A 16,903-nucleotide genomic window follows, 5' to 3' on the forward strand; every position below is an offset into this window, starting at 1 on the left:
TTCCAAGCCCAGAGGCCTCTGCAAAGCTGGGCTGCGCATTAGCATGGTGCTGAGCCCCAGTCGTTACAGCCCCTGGCCAGCTTGGGGAAGGGACAGAGTGAGTTTGCATTTGCCTATATATTAATGCCATGAATGAATCGCCCATATGAATTTCTTGATTGATCTATATCTATATATAGAGATCCCCTTCCCGAATACCTATCAGCATGCTCAGTGAATTTTGCCAATAAATATAGAGGTCCCCAGTTTTGCTATTTCATCTGTGGTGACAGGCTGCGCCCTCCATTCAAAAACCTTCCTGATGCCTGCGTGAGTCCAGCTCACTTGGGATTTCCACACCTGTGTTCAGTCACAGGCTCAAAGCAGGGATTAATCTAGGCAGAAAACCAGGTACAGTTCAAGAACACTTACCTTCACATTACATCATAATTTTATGTTGACCTTTGCTGGATTTAACCTTTTTGTATTTTCCTTTATTCTTACCCTTTTTGAATGAAAAAGGAATTCTCATTCTCTACTGCAAAATAACTTGCTCAAGATTTTATTCTAAAGTGCAAATGTGTTTACACAATTCATTGAAAAATCACTCTTTAAAGAGCCTTACATTTATCACTACTCACCAAGGGAGACTCCTTATTTCTTTTTAATATACTTAGATACTAGCTGCTAGGATTCTCCCAGCACTAGGTGCATGCTTTAGGATCAACCAAAAGTCTCATAACTATAAAAGAATTTTATTCCGGACATTGTACTAAATCACCTTCACTATAAGGAAGCTTTTGGGGTTTTATTCCCCTTTTGTTGACTGCTTGTAATGTGGATTCTTTTGTGGGCCCTGTTAGAGGTTAATGCAGAAAATGACTATTTGTGTGAAATTAAATTTTTTATACCGAATCACCATTCTGGGAGTTAAATAATGGTGGGAAAAAATGGGAAAATTCGTATTATGGTCTCCAGAAGTTTAATAAAAACATAATATATCAGCTTAATATCTGTTTAATTATATAAGACATAATCTGTGAATAAAATGAGTAATATATCTGTTGGATGTCAAGGGAAATGTATCTGTTGATTAAAACTTTTCTTACCAACTCTAGGTATGCAGCGTGCATGCAGTTCCTATACACGTGCTCTATCCATAACAGAACGCACGTGCATGCTAGTGATCATACTTGTATAGGGACAGCTAAAACACTGTGTGGCAAATGAATTTTTTTTTCAGCATTTGCATTATAAGAAATGTGTGGAAATGTTTGGCTGAATGGGTTATAGCAGCAGATTCCATATGCTTTCCCTTCATGGGCCAAAAAGCATATTTGCATATAGAACTGCAGTTGAATGACTCGATGCTTGTTTCCTTTCAGTGCTGAAGCAGTTAGAAACCTTCTCACGGTAAGTGCAACTCCATTGGGAATGAGTTAACTGCAACTGCTAAAATCAGAACGTGATCTTTAGCTGTTACCAGCAGACATTGCTTCCTTTTTGCTGATAGAATGATTTGAGAGGCATCCCTGTGGCAGCATTATATAGGCAATTTTCATATTCTTCACTTCATGTTCTGTCTCCAAAAGGAAAAGCTTCCCTTGATTTGTTGAGGGTACTATGTAAGGATATCACAATTGCTGTGATAATTACCTGATACCACGCATTTTTATTTATGCATGTCTCATAGCACACACAAAAAGCTTAAAAACTAAAGCTGCATGTTGAGAAAGAAGAGAATGTGAGGCTGACAACCAGCTTCAGGAAAGTGTTGAGTCTTGCCTTGCCATCAGTGGTCTGGTTCTCTTGCAGAAGTGGGGGAGAGTAGTGCTAGTGCTCACAGCCCTTCATGCCCCTGCATATACTGTTAGCACTCTTTGCATTACAGCTTTATCAGTGTAAACCCTAACCTGTACCTTTAAAAGCAAACTGAAAACCCAGGTGAACCAAACTCTTCTAAGTATCACCAACATTAAGAGTTGCGAATGACCTGCCCTTGACCCTTCTCCCTCCCACATGTGTTTTAATCGATGCTTAGACAAGGTCAGGCACAGTGTTTGAGTTACCACTTGTAGCACATGGCTGGGAGAAAAGGGAAAAGTGGAGGAGTAAGTCTCCAGTGCCCGGGGTCTGCTTCACAGCGCATAGGTGCAGGTCTCGATCAAAGTCAGACTTCCAGTGCTAACTGCTCTGCTCCTTCTTCCTCTTCACATGTGCAAATCATATCACAGAAACATTCATAGATATGTTTATTCTTTTTTTTTTTTTCAGTTGTCCCCAACTGTACAAAAAGATTTGTGCACCAAAAAAAGTACTTTTAATATACACTCAGGGATGACCTCTGCTTTTCATAAAGATGAGGCAATTTGATTTGAATTGAACTTCGCCATACTTGGATCCAGGGCATAGTGCATTTTCATTTCTTATCTGCATGGTGCTGTGGCCATTAGACCCCGACCCCGTAACCAACTGCATGAAGACTCCTGGCTGCACCCTTGGAGCATCAGCTGCAAGCCTGAGAATGTGATGCACCAACTACTATCCTCTAACCAAAAAATCAGCCTCTAAGGATGTAATTTTCTGGTTCCTTTACTTTTGCTGTATTATATAGCTGTCATACATCTTGAAAAGCGAGGATTACAGAATATATCCCTTAGAATTATATCTAATCCTCCCCGGTAGGATTGCAAGTATCTTATTGATTGGCTGCAGCTGAGTACAGGCGAGCTGACAACCATTTCCAGTCACTGTCATAATACTGCACATTGGGAATCTAGGGAGGAGCTATCCTTGCTACAGTTCAGGAGCGGTCCTACTTGGCTGGCTACTGCTCAAAGTTGTTATATACTCATGAGAGTGAAAAACCATAGTCTAATAGTTTCTGTGAGCTGTTATTTTGACCTTATTTAGCGTGGACTATTCATGAATGCTGCGCACTGTTCACATCTTATAAATCATACTTCTCTGAGCTCTAGCTGAGGTACTGTGATACAGAATCACAACCAGTCGTATAGAAACTAGATCATAATCTCTTGCCATTTGTTTCTCATTGAGCAGTTTTCATTGACCTACAGATATTTTCTTTTACTATTTATCTACATGAGTTTTTCCTCTGGCTCTTTTTACGATACCTACTGCATTCAGCTCTGGGGCCCCCAACATAAGGACATGGACCTGTTGGAGCAAGTGCAGAGGAGGGCCGTGAAGATGATCAGAGGGCTGGACCACCTCTCCTATGAAGACAGGCTGAGAGAGTTGGGGTTGTTCAGCCTGGAGAAGAGAAGGCTCCGGGGAGACCTTCTAGCAGCCTTCCACACTGCCTACAGGCAATCTGGAAAGGGACTTTTCATAAGGGCATGTAGTGATAGGACAAGGGGTAATGACTTTAAACTGAAAGAGGGTAGATTTAGATTAGATACAAGGAAGAAATTCTTCACTATGAGGATGGTGAGGCACTGGAACAGGTTGCCCAGAGAAGTTGTGGATGCCCCATCCCTGGAAGTGTTCAAGGCCAGGCTGGATGGTGCTTTGAGCACCCTGGTCTAGTGGAAGGTGTCCCTGCCCATGGCAGGGGCATTGGAACTAGATGGTCTTTAAGGTCCCTTCCAACCCAAACCATTCTATGATTCTAAAGTCAAAGTAACACTACTATGATCGTGGAAAAGTTTCTTTTTAAAATGGGGATAATTCCATGAAGCTAAAATCAACTCATTTGAAGAATGTGAATATTTTTTTAACATATAAAAGGAATAATAGGTATATACATGGAAAACATGTACGTAACAACACCCAAAGTTCAGTGTAAGTTGTGCCATTAGTTAGAGCTGGTAGGTTTGAAAAGCATATGATATTAAGAGTTTTGCTTTGTCAGTCTTCAGAACAAATGAAATAAAACCATTTTGGTTTGGAGCTATGTATTAATCTTCTCACAGTTCCAAGATGAAGTTTCAGTGACATTGTAGTAAGCTACTCACCCTGTTTAAAGCTACATGGTAAGGGAAAGATGTTGCAGTGGTTGGAGTGCTTACGTAGGACTTTGGAAAAATGTGAATCAGTTCCCTGCTCCCTCACAGACTTCCTTTGAGACCTCCAGCAGGTCTTTTAAGTCCATGTCTCCAAGCATTTAGATGCCTAACTCCTCATATAAAAATTAACAAGGTGCCTAAATACTTTCTTTGTTGAAGATTTGGAGGCAATTGTTGATGTACCCTCTGTTCTTTGTCTGAAGAATCAGATGAAGAGTACTTTATTCTGTCACAGGGCTGTTGTATGTGGAGCGGGTCAGAAGCCTTACAGGGGATCTTTCAGAGAAACCTTTTTACCTTTATTGGTAATAAAATCTCATGGAAGTGCTGCCCACAGGAGTCCAGAAGCTGCTGACTGAAACTGGGTGATTTGTTAGTTTCAGAGGTGTCTCCACTGATCAGCAGGTGAAAATTAGTTAGTGCACAGCTTCGGTGATGACCGCAGGGAGACTGAGGCTAGGAACAGATGGTTGTAAATGACCTAGTTACTGCTGCCTGAAAAGTCACACCGTTGGATCTTGTAAAATGATCCTGTCTGATCCTACCCTGTTGTGAGCAGAAATTCAAATATGCTGCCTCTCTATCGTGGCTTAGGTACCAAAGTATATTTTGCAATTGCGTCTTAGGTAGGAGCTTGAATGTGGTTAATTCACATGACTCAGCTAAAAAGCAGTGACACATTTAGAGGTGTTACTCAACCACTTGCAATCTTCTCCGCTCCCCTTGACAAAAGTAATTTCACATTCAGACAGTAGCTGCAGAAGTAGCCAAAGCATTTTATGTTTGGGAAGGGAAACATAATTTCTGAAATGAGACTTTTTGCAAAATTTTATTGTCTTGGGAAACTTGGGGGGAAAAAAAAAGAAATGAAACATGGCAATGATAATAAGTGCATTAAGGATTGTCTTAAACACAGATGTTGGTGGAGAAGCTCCTGTATAAGTACTTAACTTTTCCATAAACCTCATTCACTTTGTTAGACGTTCCAGACCCAATTCAGCAAAGCTCTTAAATGCATGCCTGACTCCCACTGAGTGCACTCAGTCAGCTAGAGTACATCACCTAGGCAGTAATACACCTTATATGTCAGATGTTAAATTGGGATGTTGTGCAATTCTTTTAACCTGTTTTCTTATAGTTCTTGACAAATTTTGAATTTCCTGCAGTATGGATGGCCATTTCAAAAGGTTTTCCTTCAGAAGCTGTCTGTTGTGTTTGTGCAGAGGATTTGATGTAGCTGAACTCAATCCTCTTTACAGGATGTTTTAACTGAAGGTCTTAGGGCTTAGCTTTTTGTTAGCTTGCTGCTCAGCTTTTTCCTAAATCCACATCCCCAGTGGGAATGTGTCATCTTGTAATATTTGGTCATCTTCTGCTGTGGGAGTTAAAACCAATTTGGTTTTGAACAAGAAGAATTTTTTCTGTGAAGAAGTATCTTTGTATGGGAAGCCAATTTCTCTTTCAAAGCCTTGGGAAACATACAAAATATCAATAAAAATGTTAACTTGTCAGACCAGCATAGTCTTCTGCATATTTAAGTATCAAAGAAAAGATAAAGAGAAGATTAATTACACAGTTGTTACCTATAGCAAGGCTAGAGTAACACTAGTTTAGGGCTAAAATTAATATACTTTCACCTTCCCTAAACCACAGAGATTTATTGCATTAGATCTTAGCTGTTGATGATTTTAATCCTCAAATGGTGCACAGTATCCGTCTTAAGAGATCTTTTTCCCTTTTTACAATTTCTGTGCTATGTGAGCAATAGTTATTAGTGGAACCTGGACAGAGTTAAGAATTATTTCATCTGAAGGTAGAGAAATACACAGCAATGATCTGAATGCAGATGAAGAAACTAGGCAAGTCCTGTAGCGAGTGCGCTGTTGTTAAAGTTAAATAGCAAAGAAGATGCTAAAACTGTACTGTGGTGAATATGTTCAAAAATATGTCAGTGATCCTCACAGTCTTAAAATTCACACAGAACTACCTACTAACTTTCATTTATAAGTTGTCCTGTATTGGATTCTTCATTTAAAATTACAGATAGATGACTTAATTCTGAGCTAGTTTATATTTCAGTGTATCTATTTAATCATTTATTCTTATAATTTTCCTCTGACAGGTTGTTGGTTTTGCTTTTGTTTTTTTTTTTAACTCATTAAGATCTTTTAAATTCATGACCCTCTGGCATTAATGTAAGTAAAGCTGTGGAGAAACAAATGTTAGTTTGTCTCTTTTTGTGAAAAAGCTTGGCTAAGTAACTACATAGGTATTTTAAATGTAAAATACTGAAGAGAACAATGACTGTGACTGTGAAAGCCAATCACAGAGATAACTGTAAGTTCTTGTCAAACATCTAAGGAGATTTGGCTGGCTGTTTTCCTTACTTGTGCTATGGACAGAAGCTAAAATATTTACATGACAAAATACAATAAGTGTTGTTCTAGTGGAAAAAGCACAGATCCGCACTTTAAAAGTCTTAACTTGCCTCTGTTGCTTGATGTGAGACATCAGACAATCGTTTAACATCTGAGTAGCTCCACCTTTTTGTCTGTAAACGTGAATAATATTGATGTATACCTACTCTTAAGGTTGCTGTGGAGTTTTTAATTAAGCAGTCCAGCAAGCACTATGAGATACTGACATGGAAAGTGCTGGCCGTAAGAGTGGAGAGCAGGATGAGTGGCAGAAAATGAACCTGAAATAGACTTTTGGTAACGTGAATATGAAAAAAACCAAGTGAAAGTCCAATCTTAGAAATGAAGCTGACCTTGGAAATTAGCACCAAATCATTCTGTGGCAAAGCTTTCCTCTGTTGATGCCACAGTACAGATTTCTAATCCATAGTCTGCATCAGAGCTTCTGTGTGTAGAGTAAGTGCTGGTTATGCAAGAGATTGATGGTGCAGAGCAGAGCTCCAGGGGATGGTTTTTGGGAGGGAACTTTTTCTTTCCAACTGTTTCTGGTAAGAATGATTTTGATTTTCAGCCCTTGCTTAATAGCAAGTAGCCAGAATGCCAAGAAGCTCATCCAAATATACTGTATTGGTACATATATTATTCCAGGAAAAGTATATGCATAATTGATAAAGAGAAAAATATTGTCAATTCTTTTGAGCCTCAGGTAATATTATAAGCTGTAATATTGTAAACACAGTGTCCAGGCCAAAAACCTCAGATGAAACCTACCCTGAAGTAATCAAACAAGATAAGGAAAGAAAAAAACAAAAATACTAATAAAAAGCCATACAGAAAGTTTTGTGTTGAAACAGTTCTCTTAAAAAATAAAATACTAAAGGAGTTAAGATGAGGTGTTTAAAGTGTGTCAAAGTTGGAAACAGCAACAAAAGTAAATGATCTTTTTTTTCCCCCCCTATGGAGCATATAATGGAAAGTTTTCTGTTATCTTGGACTCAGATAAGCGTATTTAATTAACACAATATTTTTGAAAATTTTCAACACAGTATTTACTGTTGCTGGGGAAATGACACTTAATGCTTGTAGCCCAAGGCCAGAAACAGAAATTGTATATTCTGAGCATTTTTGTCATTTTAAAGTCTGGGATAACACTAGAATTGTGAATTAATATGCAGGATGTTTGGGGAATAGTTGAAAGCAACATTGCATTCCACTCTTAGCCAGCTTTGATGCATCTTCTCTCCAATTTCTTGCCTGTCTCAGGAAAAAATATATGCTGCCGTGTGGGTAATATTCTCATGTAATAGCGGGTGATGTTTAATCAATATACAGAGTGGCCATCCTTCTGCAGAATAACTAGATGGTAATGAAAATTCCTATTGGTAGAGTATGAAGTTATGTAGTGTAGGAATTCATCCACACCCTGCTGATATAGCTAGGAAGAATAAATGAGTTGCTTTGAGATCTTCTGGTGTTTGTGCCTGTGAGCTGTAGAAGGCTTTCTGGCTCCTTGGATTCCCAGGGTGCCGACGTATTGACAAATTTGCAGTGATCTTGTGTGTGCATTCATGGGGAGGAGAGGTTAAGCAACTCTTTCTTTAATACGGCAGGCTTCATGCCTTAAAATGTCTGAAGTCGATGGTACTAGGGAGAGGCTAATGGAATTCAGATAAGGTGCAGAGCAGATGTCCCATAGCTCACGTTACAAGTCTATTGAAGCCTGAGCCATTGTTTTGTTCTGAGGAGTATGAATAATTTACTTTTTGCCCATTCCATCAAGCTACTTTTGCTAGGTCTTATCAGTTCTAATCCGTTCTACGAAACTGGGCGCTGTGGTGAAACGCCATGAATCCAAAGACAGGCCTTTCTTCCTTCTTCAAGGGAAAAAACTGTGTCTGAGGAACACGGCTCCGAACGTGCCTCTACCATAGTCAGTGCTGTGTGGTGTGTGAAGTGAGATGTCACTGCTGAGTTAACAAAGCTCCACTCAAGATGCAGGGCAAGTCCTGAGCTACTTAATCCATGTTGAGCTCTGTGGTGTCCATCATTCCTACCGACTAGATCAAGGGTTTTTTTAAACTGTGCCTACCACAGATCAGTCTGGTAGGGCCTCTGTGCTGCCGGCTTCTGCGAGAAGTCAGCGTTGCACCGAAACCGATGTGTAATCGTTTTTGTCCAGGCCATCTGCAGTAGGTAACTTTAGTCTCCTGGTCGTAAGTACCATGCTCACAGATGAACTGGGAGGATAATTTCATTGCTGATTGTTAAGATTTAGATTTAGTCATCATGTGATGACTGCTGTATGACAGCGTCTATTTATAATGTTTCTAAGGGGTTAAAAGTTTTTCTCAGTTCCAGCATTCAACTGAAAAGTGAATAGTAGTGCTGAGAATAAGTCTTTGCACTTCTTTAATTCCACTTCTCCTAGCATCCTCAACCACTTTAAAATATTAATGAAATATGCCATTTTCAGGGGAAATGAAAGCCTGGACAAATCTGTTGAACAAGGTGATTTTTCTAAAAGCCATGCCAGTTGTTTGCAGTAAAACTGGATGTAAATCATTTCAATAATGGGTAAGGTTCCTGTTGTTCCAGGCACTCTAAAAAATGCACACAAAGAGATGGTTTCTGCTCCAAGGATATTTTGATCCGAGTAGATTTTAAATCAGCAGCAGGTGGAAAGGGACAGAGAGGTGGCTTGTGCCATGCAATACGTCAGGCATGACACAGTCATAGAAGTCTGTGCTTTAAACCCTTAACGTGGATTTTTCCTCCCAGTAAAGAAAACGCTCAAACCCCATTATTTATTGCTTTATATACACACATAGTAGCTATAAGCTGTTGCTCGGAAACACAAAACATCAGAGAAGCCCTCAAGGTGGTGCAATGCTTGAAAATACTATATTAAGCTGCTTAGGAAGATCTGACATGGTAATTTGTAACTGGTGTGTCTATAAATTATTGTTCATAGAGAATGGTTTTGCTCTGTAAATATTGATGCCGGATTGGAAGACAAACACCAGCAAAGGAAAACATTTCCTTTCTAGGAGGAGAAAAATAAGACAAGCTCTTAAAACATTTAAATGTTGTTGGCATGTCTACAGCAGCACCTCTTTAATCTTATAAAGGTTGTACCACTCTATCTGCCATCTGTATGAGTTTTATAAAGCAACTAAGGGGCTCATGGCAACTGCTTTCCGGTAGCCCGATGCTTATTAAAACACTTCTGAATTGTTTTAGAAATGAACATTTCACAAAGGAGCTTATTTTTAAAAGGTGTATCAGTGTCAATCTACTTCTGCCTTCCAAATATATTTCTCCTAGTTTCTGTCATTTTGAGGTTAGATTAAAACTTTAATGGAATATAGGTAAGCTTTAGCCTCAAATTGCTGAGGGGAGGAAAAAAAAAAAAGATGTCTAAACCAGCAAGCCAAATAGTTAAATAAAATACTTCTCATTTCCACACAGGTAGAAATGTAGGAATTGCTGCGAGTCATTCAGTCTCTCTGTAACCTGTCAGGTTTCTAAGGATCTGTGCCTACAGCTTCACCCCAGTTAAATTCTCTTTGAGCAGACTCAGCATTGCACACATTTTGGCCTTTCACTTTGTTTAAAAGCCTGTTGAAATTAATAGAAAGCCTATCAGCCTCCTAAGATAGTGCCCCCTCTTGTAATTTAATCCACTGAATAGTTATAGTGTACCTCTGGATACAAGAAGCCCTCAGAGAAATGAGTGATAATTAGGTCTAATAACCCCCAAGGAATGATGGTTATGTTTTTAAATAGTTGTTTTTGCTAACTGGCCTTGAGCTTGCACTGAAAATTTACATTGCACAAAATTTACATTGCCCTGGAGCAGCAGCAACTTCACGAATCTTTGTCTAGAAGACTTTTTTTTTTAAGTTTAGTTTTTCTCTCTGAATGTCTTGATGGTTAGACTGATTGCAAGTTTTGTGTAAAACTTGTGTGAGAATGCAAAATCCTGCCTTGCTGTAGTTAATGTCTAAAACTCCACCTTCTTCCAGGGTTGGCAGTATTTTGTGCACCTGGCACGTTTACGTTGCTGTTTACAATTGGCAAGTCATACCAGAATACTTCACCCCAATCTAGAGCTTAGGTGGAATTTCAGCTATGATTGTCCAGGGAATCAGTTCTCTCATGCCTGCTGCTGACCTGTGCATATTCCTTGTGCTACCGGCAACAATTGGGTAACAATACATTTCCACAGCACTAGGTCTTTGTACATAAGGATGTTGCTCAAATGGTGTCAGTCTAAGAAAGACTCGGGCAAAAAGATCAAGCTAATTTAGGTAGAGCATGAAACATAGTATTATGCCCTTCAGCTGAAAACTCTGTAGCCAGGTTTGTGTTAGGTCCTTAATATATTTTTAGTGGAAACAGAGCATCAAAAGCGCTTCTGGACCTTGGTATTTAAGAAGGGTTAGGGACATCTCAAAAGTGTCTGTGTGTTGGGGGCGATTCCCCTTCATAGGAAAATGTTTGTTTCTTTCCATTCACTTTCAAAACAAGGTTTGTCATCTGCTAAAATTTCAGCGGGCCTTTACATGCAATTGATTTCTCTCATAGTAAAAACTTCTGCCATAACTTGAATTTATTTAGTATTACTTCTTAAGTACCCTTGGTATAGCCAAATATGTGTGATGACTCTAGTCATCACAACTCTGAGTCTAATGCAGAGGAGGCAAGACCGATGCACAACAGTTTATATATAGAAGCAGTAACAGACAGATAAGCCTGATATCAACAGAGCTAAAGCAAGTAATGCCTTTAACTCCTATTAGAAAAGGCTTGAAAAACACATTCTTGACTAACATCAACTGAAGGTCACCTTTCTTTATTTTATTCAAGTTTAAAAATGGCTGCTGTTTTAAGGCGTGGTATAATTAGAGCAGGGGTCTTTGAGTCAGCTTTTATAAATGAGAAATTTTGTTACCAGCTATCCTATTCCTGAGAAATCTGGACATAACAGACTATATAGGATTGTGCTTAACTTCACCAGATGGTTAGTTACATGGAATTCACTTAGATCCTGAGAAAGGGTTGGTTCATTGAAATGGTTTGCCTGATTAAATTTAAGCGTGGCATGAGTGCCCTATACAGCCCAACTATTATTTCTACCCAGTAGGTGCCAGTCTGTGTATGAAACTTGCAAAGAGAAGACAGGTCTTAATAGTCTGTGGTACTTACGTACATTTCTATATTTCCCTGAATAGGTGCCAGGGGTCTTGCGTACCTTTACCTGCAGTTACTAATTGAAGTATCATGCAGACACAAAGAATTTGTCTTATTCCTACATTAGCAGCAGTGCATCACATTTGACATAAAAATGAGCACAGTGGGCTTTACGTACCAATCACCTATTAAAAGTTTGATTCATTCTCATACCTTTGGTCTCAGGAGGACTAGAAATACCATGCAAAGGCTTTAAAATACTTTTTAATTCGCATTTCAAATGAAGTCTGTAACGCATCATACTTCAAGCACTAGTACAAAAGTCAAAGGAAAAAGCAGGGGAAAATGGCAATTACTCTTTCATAACAACTGCGAAGGATGTTATCAACGCTGCAGATATTAAAGCCATTTACTTGCCATCACCAAATAAAAGCTTTATGTAGTTAAAACATATGGCTGGTATTAACTGAAGAAGGGACAGGAAATTGAACATTAAAGGTGACTCTGCCCTTAATTCACTGTGTTGTTGGGGGAGGGAGGAGAGTGTGTTGAAGTGCTCCGAGCGAAAGGGCCACCGACAGCCTTATCTTTGAATTTCCTGCCTTTCATCAGCTACTATTACAACCTGCATGTTTAAGTCTTAAAAAAAACCTCTGAAGCATTTTAAAACCCGATCAGTGCCTCTCAAAAGGCTTGACTGTATTTAGATGCTAAATTCTTCAGTGTAAAGAATCAGTTCCCCCCACCCTTTATATTTTTTGCAGTAAAAAGAACAGTTTTGGCTTTTAATGAAATGGTTGTTTAAGTATTACATTTGATGAAGGCAGTGGAAATTTCCATTCTTCCCATTTTATTTCTGAAAGGCTATGTCCCAGAAAACTAATTTCTGGAAGTATTTTCACAATCCTGTTTCAATAGAAGTGCTGGTTTGTCTTTTTGGAGTACGTACCAGATTAGTTCTTCTGACAGTCTATATAGAGCTACTTTTATTTATACTAAGTGAAAAGTTGACTCTTTTTGTAGTTTGCTTGATGTAATGCTGATGACTCCTCCTTTTTCGTTCTGCCTTTTTTCATGCTAGTTTCGAACCAGTATTTAATGAGAATAACTACATCTTTTGACTTTACTGTCCTTACCCAATAATCACAAATTGTAATCACAAATACTTTACTGTCCTTACATTTAGTGTCAGCTGCAAATTGCTTTCATTAGTAGGAACTTCTTGGCAGTTTATGAAGTTGCCAGATTAAAAATTCAAAAGGGCAAACTATTATCTAACATTTTTGTAAACCATGGACTTCTCAAATGATTAATGACCACATTCATTCTGTAAATAAATACAAAGTTTTGCAAACAAATATATCAAGAGGGATCCAGTTCTGTAAGCTTTTGCTGGAATGATCTCCATTAATAATCAGTGTGGGTAACAGCCATTGTCTAATCACATGAATTTACAAAACCTAGCTGTCTTATTACTTTAGAAATACGTGTTTCTACCAGTCTCAGGTTACATTTTTACGATTCTACCATTCTGGAAGGTATGCAGTATCTTGTCAATCAGTTGAATATCTTTTTAGGCCTAATTAAAGATGACCATGTAAAGTAAGTACTCAAACAGTAAGTCTGTGTTTCTGTGGGACTGTGAAAAGCCTAAACTTCACTTTCTGGCGATGCATTTCCTTTTCTTTTGCTGTGCTTATTACTGAATGATGCTAAATCCTAATTTGGCATTTCAGGCCATGAGATGCTGATGACAGCCTGCTTTCAGGCACCTAAAATGAATACTTCTCTCCACCTTTTAAATCTATTAACCAAAATAGATGTGTTTTTGAGGCTCCCTTTAACCTCTAAGAGCACAGTATATTCTCCTGTTTTTTGGCTTTTTGTTTTGCCTATGTTCTCTTCTGTGGCCCAGTTACTCAACTGGAAGCTTACATTCCTGGGGAATACTAAACCAGTAACTAAATATGTGTTTAAAATTTAATATGCAAATTATCATTTTAGTATTCAATAGAATTTATTTGAAGCTGATCCTGTATTTTCAATGTCACGTGCCACCATTTTTCAGTTTCAGAGTTAACAGCCCATTAAGGTGAAACAGACAAATCACTTCTTGAGTTACCATCTCAAAGCCTTGATGCAGGTAGACACATCATCACCCTGTAGTTTGTACTTAGGTCACATTTTCAACTTGGAAAGTTTGTATTAGAAAGCCTGGTCTGATTTAGTGTTAGAGGCCCCAGTTTGCTTTAATTCATTTCCGTAAGCTCAAAATCTCTGTAATTTATAAAACTACCTAAACGAAAGCTGGGAATTCTGAGTGAATTCAGAAAATGGGTAATATTCCAGTAACATCTAATATTCAGGACTCTGCCAATGAAGGTGGTTCTTGACATACTCTGTGTGTGTCATTTCTGTGTTTTCTGATACTCTACTCTGGATACACTCAGCATTGTGGTTATTGATTTCTCTATATAATAGAGAGATAAAGCAGTTGGCACATAAGAAAGCTGTTTGCTTCAGAATTAACCATCCTTGGACGTATAAGATTACAATACAAACAACATGGCCGCCTGTAGTTAATATGTATGATTTATCATCTAAAAGTCTAAAATTAAAGTGAATTTACTGGACCTGAAAGGCACTAGTACAAAAAGCCCAGAGATTCGGGTCATCCTTTATCTGCAGAACTGATACAGTGCACATAACAATTGCTCCCAGTCCACCACTTTTAAAGAGGTAACACATTCACTTGGGTGCTAATGAAGTTCTTTCTTCTGTGGTCCTTCATTCCTGTATTGATATCATATGTGAGGATTCGCCATTTGAGCATTCTGGCCCAAGATTTCATATAACTAAACGTTATTGTCCAAATATTGTCTAACACCAACTCACTTTTCACTGAGCAATTACCAGTTACTAGTTGGAGACAACTGTGAATCATCAGTTGATGGACAGGGCTCACTCTTGTTGACTGCAAGTCTCTTTTCCATGAACTAGCCTTCCTCCTCTGGTAAGAGTATTTATGTTTGTTATGGGCTCTTGAGCGGTCTTCTGTTAAAGACTGAGTTTTATCTCTTCTGTTGTCTCTCTCTTCTTTCCCTCCTTTCCTCCTTCCCTCCTTACAGAAAAATCCGTAAGAAGTTCACCAGATCACAGCTGAAAAGAGCTTCCAGAACACCTTGTTCCCCGATCATTGCAAAGACAAACTCACTCATGAACAATAGGCAGGCACGAACAGAGCCAGGAACCATCATGCACTGAAGATATAACAGCATCAGCACCATAATCATGTCAGAATCATGTTTCATTGTGAATGCGGATACAACAGGACCTTTCACATCTTCAGGACAGAAACACCGTATGGACAGAGTGTGGCTGGGTTCTGTGTTCTGGGCAGGATCCAACAGCAGCCCTTGTTTTCCATCATCTCTGCAAGGGCTACTTCTGGTTCACTGTGCAGGCCTGTCCTGGATTGTCCTGCTATTCCCTCCATTCCCAGTCATCAGCATTGACTGGTCAGGGAGGGACTGTTTGCACTGACCACGCTGAAGGAGTATGGATGCAGAGTCCACCCACCACATTTGTCTATGCCTTCTAGTGGCTTGATAAAAAAAAATGCAGCTTTCAAAACTATTGCAGTGTCTTTAAAGTGGGATTTAGCCTTAAGGGGCTTGCATTTTCAAAAACAGCTGCAAACTTTGGGTGTTTGTATTTTTCAGTATTGGCTTGAGTCACGTTGGATTTGATTTTCTGAAGTGCTGAGCATCCAGACCCTGAAATGAGGACAAGGAGTTGTTTAGCAGTTCTGAAACTGAGACTAATTCAGTCTCAGTATGGAAGTGCCCATAATTAGTGGCCAATTTTCAAAATGCTGGCCATGTTAGCTTTGGTTAAAATCTTGAAAAGTATTATGTGTGGCAGTGAACATCCAGCTGGACTAGTTGCATGTGTAGGAACTGGTCCCATTGTCTATGTATTTGCAAGCATCCACCTATTTATTTGGGTATTTTTTGCATTTCTTGAAGCCTATTCTGAATAGGGAAAACCAGCAGAACGCCATTCCCAGGAAAACATGAAGAAATAGAGTATTTCCTATTAGAAATGTCTCTCCACAAAATAATTTCTACATTTTGATAAGTCTGGATAAACAGATGTCTTGCGGAATGCTTTGAAGTTCATAACTGTAAGGCTACAGGTGGATACTTACCATGGAGAGATGATGTGCCTTTTGAAACTACTTGTAGGAAACTGTCAGTCCCCCTGAAAGTGGGAATGGCAACAGAGGCAGGTCTTTTTTCTACTCAGGTACTTACAGGTGAACAATCTCTGCCCTACTTTGAAATCAAGAGGTAACCAGTGTGTAGCACTGCTGTGTACCCAACCTAGTTGGGATACGTTGATTATCTGAGGCAAGTTACATCGTTCAATAGGTTTGGTTTCCGTATGGCTTTTTAAGAGGTAGTCAGACACTGAACACGTCATAGTAAGCTGAGATGAGTTTCAAGACTTTTTTTCTCTCTTTACTAGGTAGCTCTAACAGTATAGTACAGATGTGAGGTTTTCATCCAGTTGTGGAGGTGCCCTCAGCTCTGTGGTTAGAAAGACAAAGATGTAAGTGGTGTCTCATACCTCTGGGTGATTCCCCCAAAATTATTTCCCCCCCAAGCGATGTATGGTTTCAGCCTGAAAGAGCATCTGTGATCTCAGCCTATAACTAGCCATACTCTCTGTGTAGGATTTTGAGCTCTTGAGACAGTGACCTAGATGCTTCTTCAAAAAAGAAAGCACCTTGACCTCCTGAAGGGACTTGCTGATGATTTTCTTGAGTGATGGATCCAGGTCTTATCCACTGTCCTTCACCAGCAAGAAAAGAGTGAATATGAAGGAGAGATTATGACACGAAGTGCTCCTAGTACCCTGAGCACCCGAGTGAATGTCGCTGATTTGGACGCAATTGGAGAAGACCTGGGATTCATCTGCTTACAGTCCTTTCCAGTAGCCGCTGAAGTGTGCAGCCCTAGGAGTCTCTTCTAGCCACATGATCTGCTTTTTCCTCACAACAGGAGGGCTTTTCATCAGATAACTGAGCGGAGACAACCTATTCTTATTAGTAAGAATTGCCTTTATTAACTACGACATATGGAAACACCTTCTGTATAATAGTTTCCTCACCCATTAAAATAAAGAAAACATGATTATTCAGCAATCTGTTTGACTGAAAATATGAAAAACATGAATAGAAAGAGCTTTGTCTCCCTCAGGCATCAGTGAAGTCACACACAG

At 39.2% G+C, this 16,903-nt stretch overlaps 1 protein-coding gene across 1 annotated transcript in view; it reads left to right on the forward strand.

Moving 5' to 3' along the window:
* The window catches only part of MTA3 (metastasis associated 1 family, member 3), a 179,162-nt gene extending 164,395 nt beyond the window's left edge, over positions 1 to 14,767 (forward strand). Inside the window, exons 20-21 of the mRNA XM_009325345.1 lie at positions 1,365 to 1,392; positions 14,746 to 14,767. Coding sequence (XP_009323620.1) covers positions 1,365 to 1,392; positions 14,746 to 14,757 — 40 coding nt within the window. The 3' untranslated portion in view covers positions 14,758 to 14,767. The remainder of the gene's footprint in view (positions 1 to 1,364; positions 1,393 to 14,745) is intronic.
* Positions 14,768 to 16,903: the final 2,136 nt, after the last annotated feature.

Source organism: Pygoscelis adeliae, unplaced genomic scaffold (genome assembly GCF_000699105.1).
Source record: "Pygoscelis adeliae isolate BGI_AS28 unplaced genomic scaffold, ASM69910v1 Scaffold96, whole genome shotgun sequence".
In the NCBI taxonomy this organism is placed as follows: Eukaryota; Metazoa; Chordata; class Aves; order Sphenisciformes; family Spheniscidae; genus Pygoscelis; species Pygoscelis adeliae.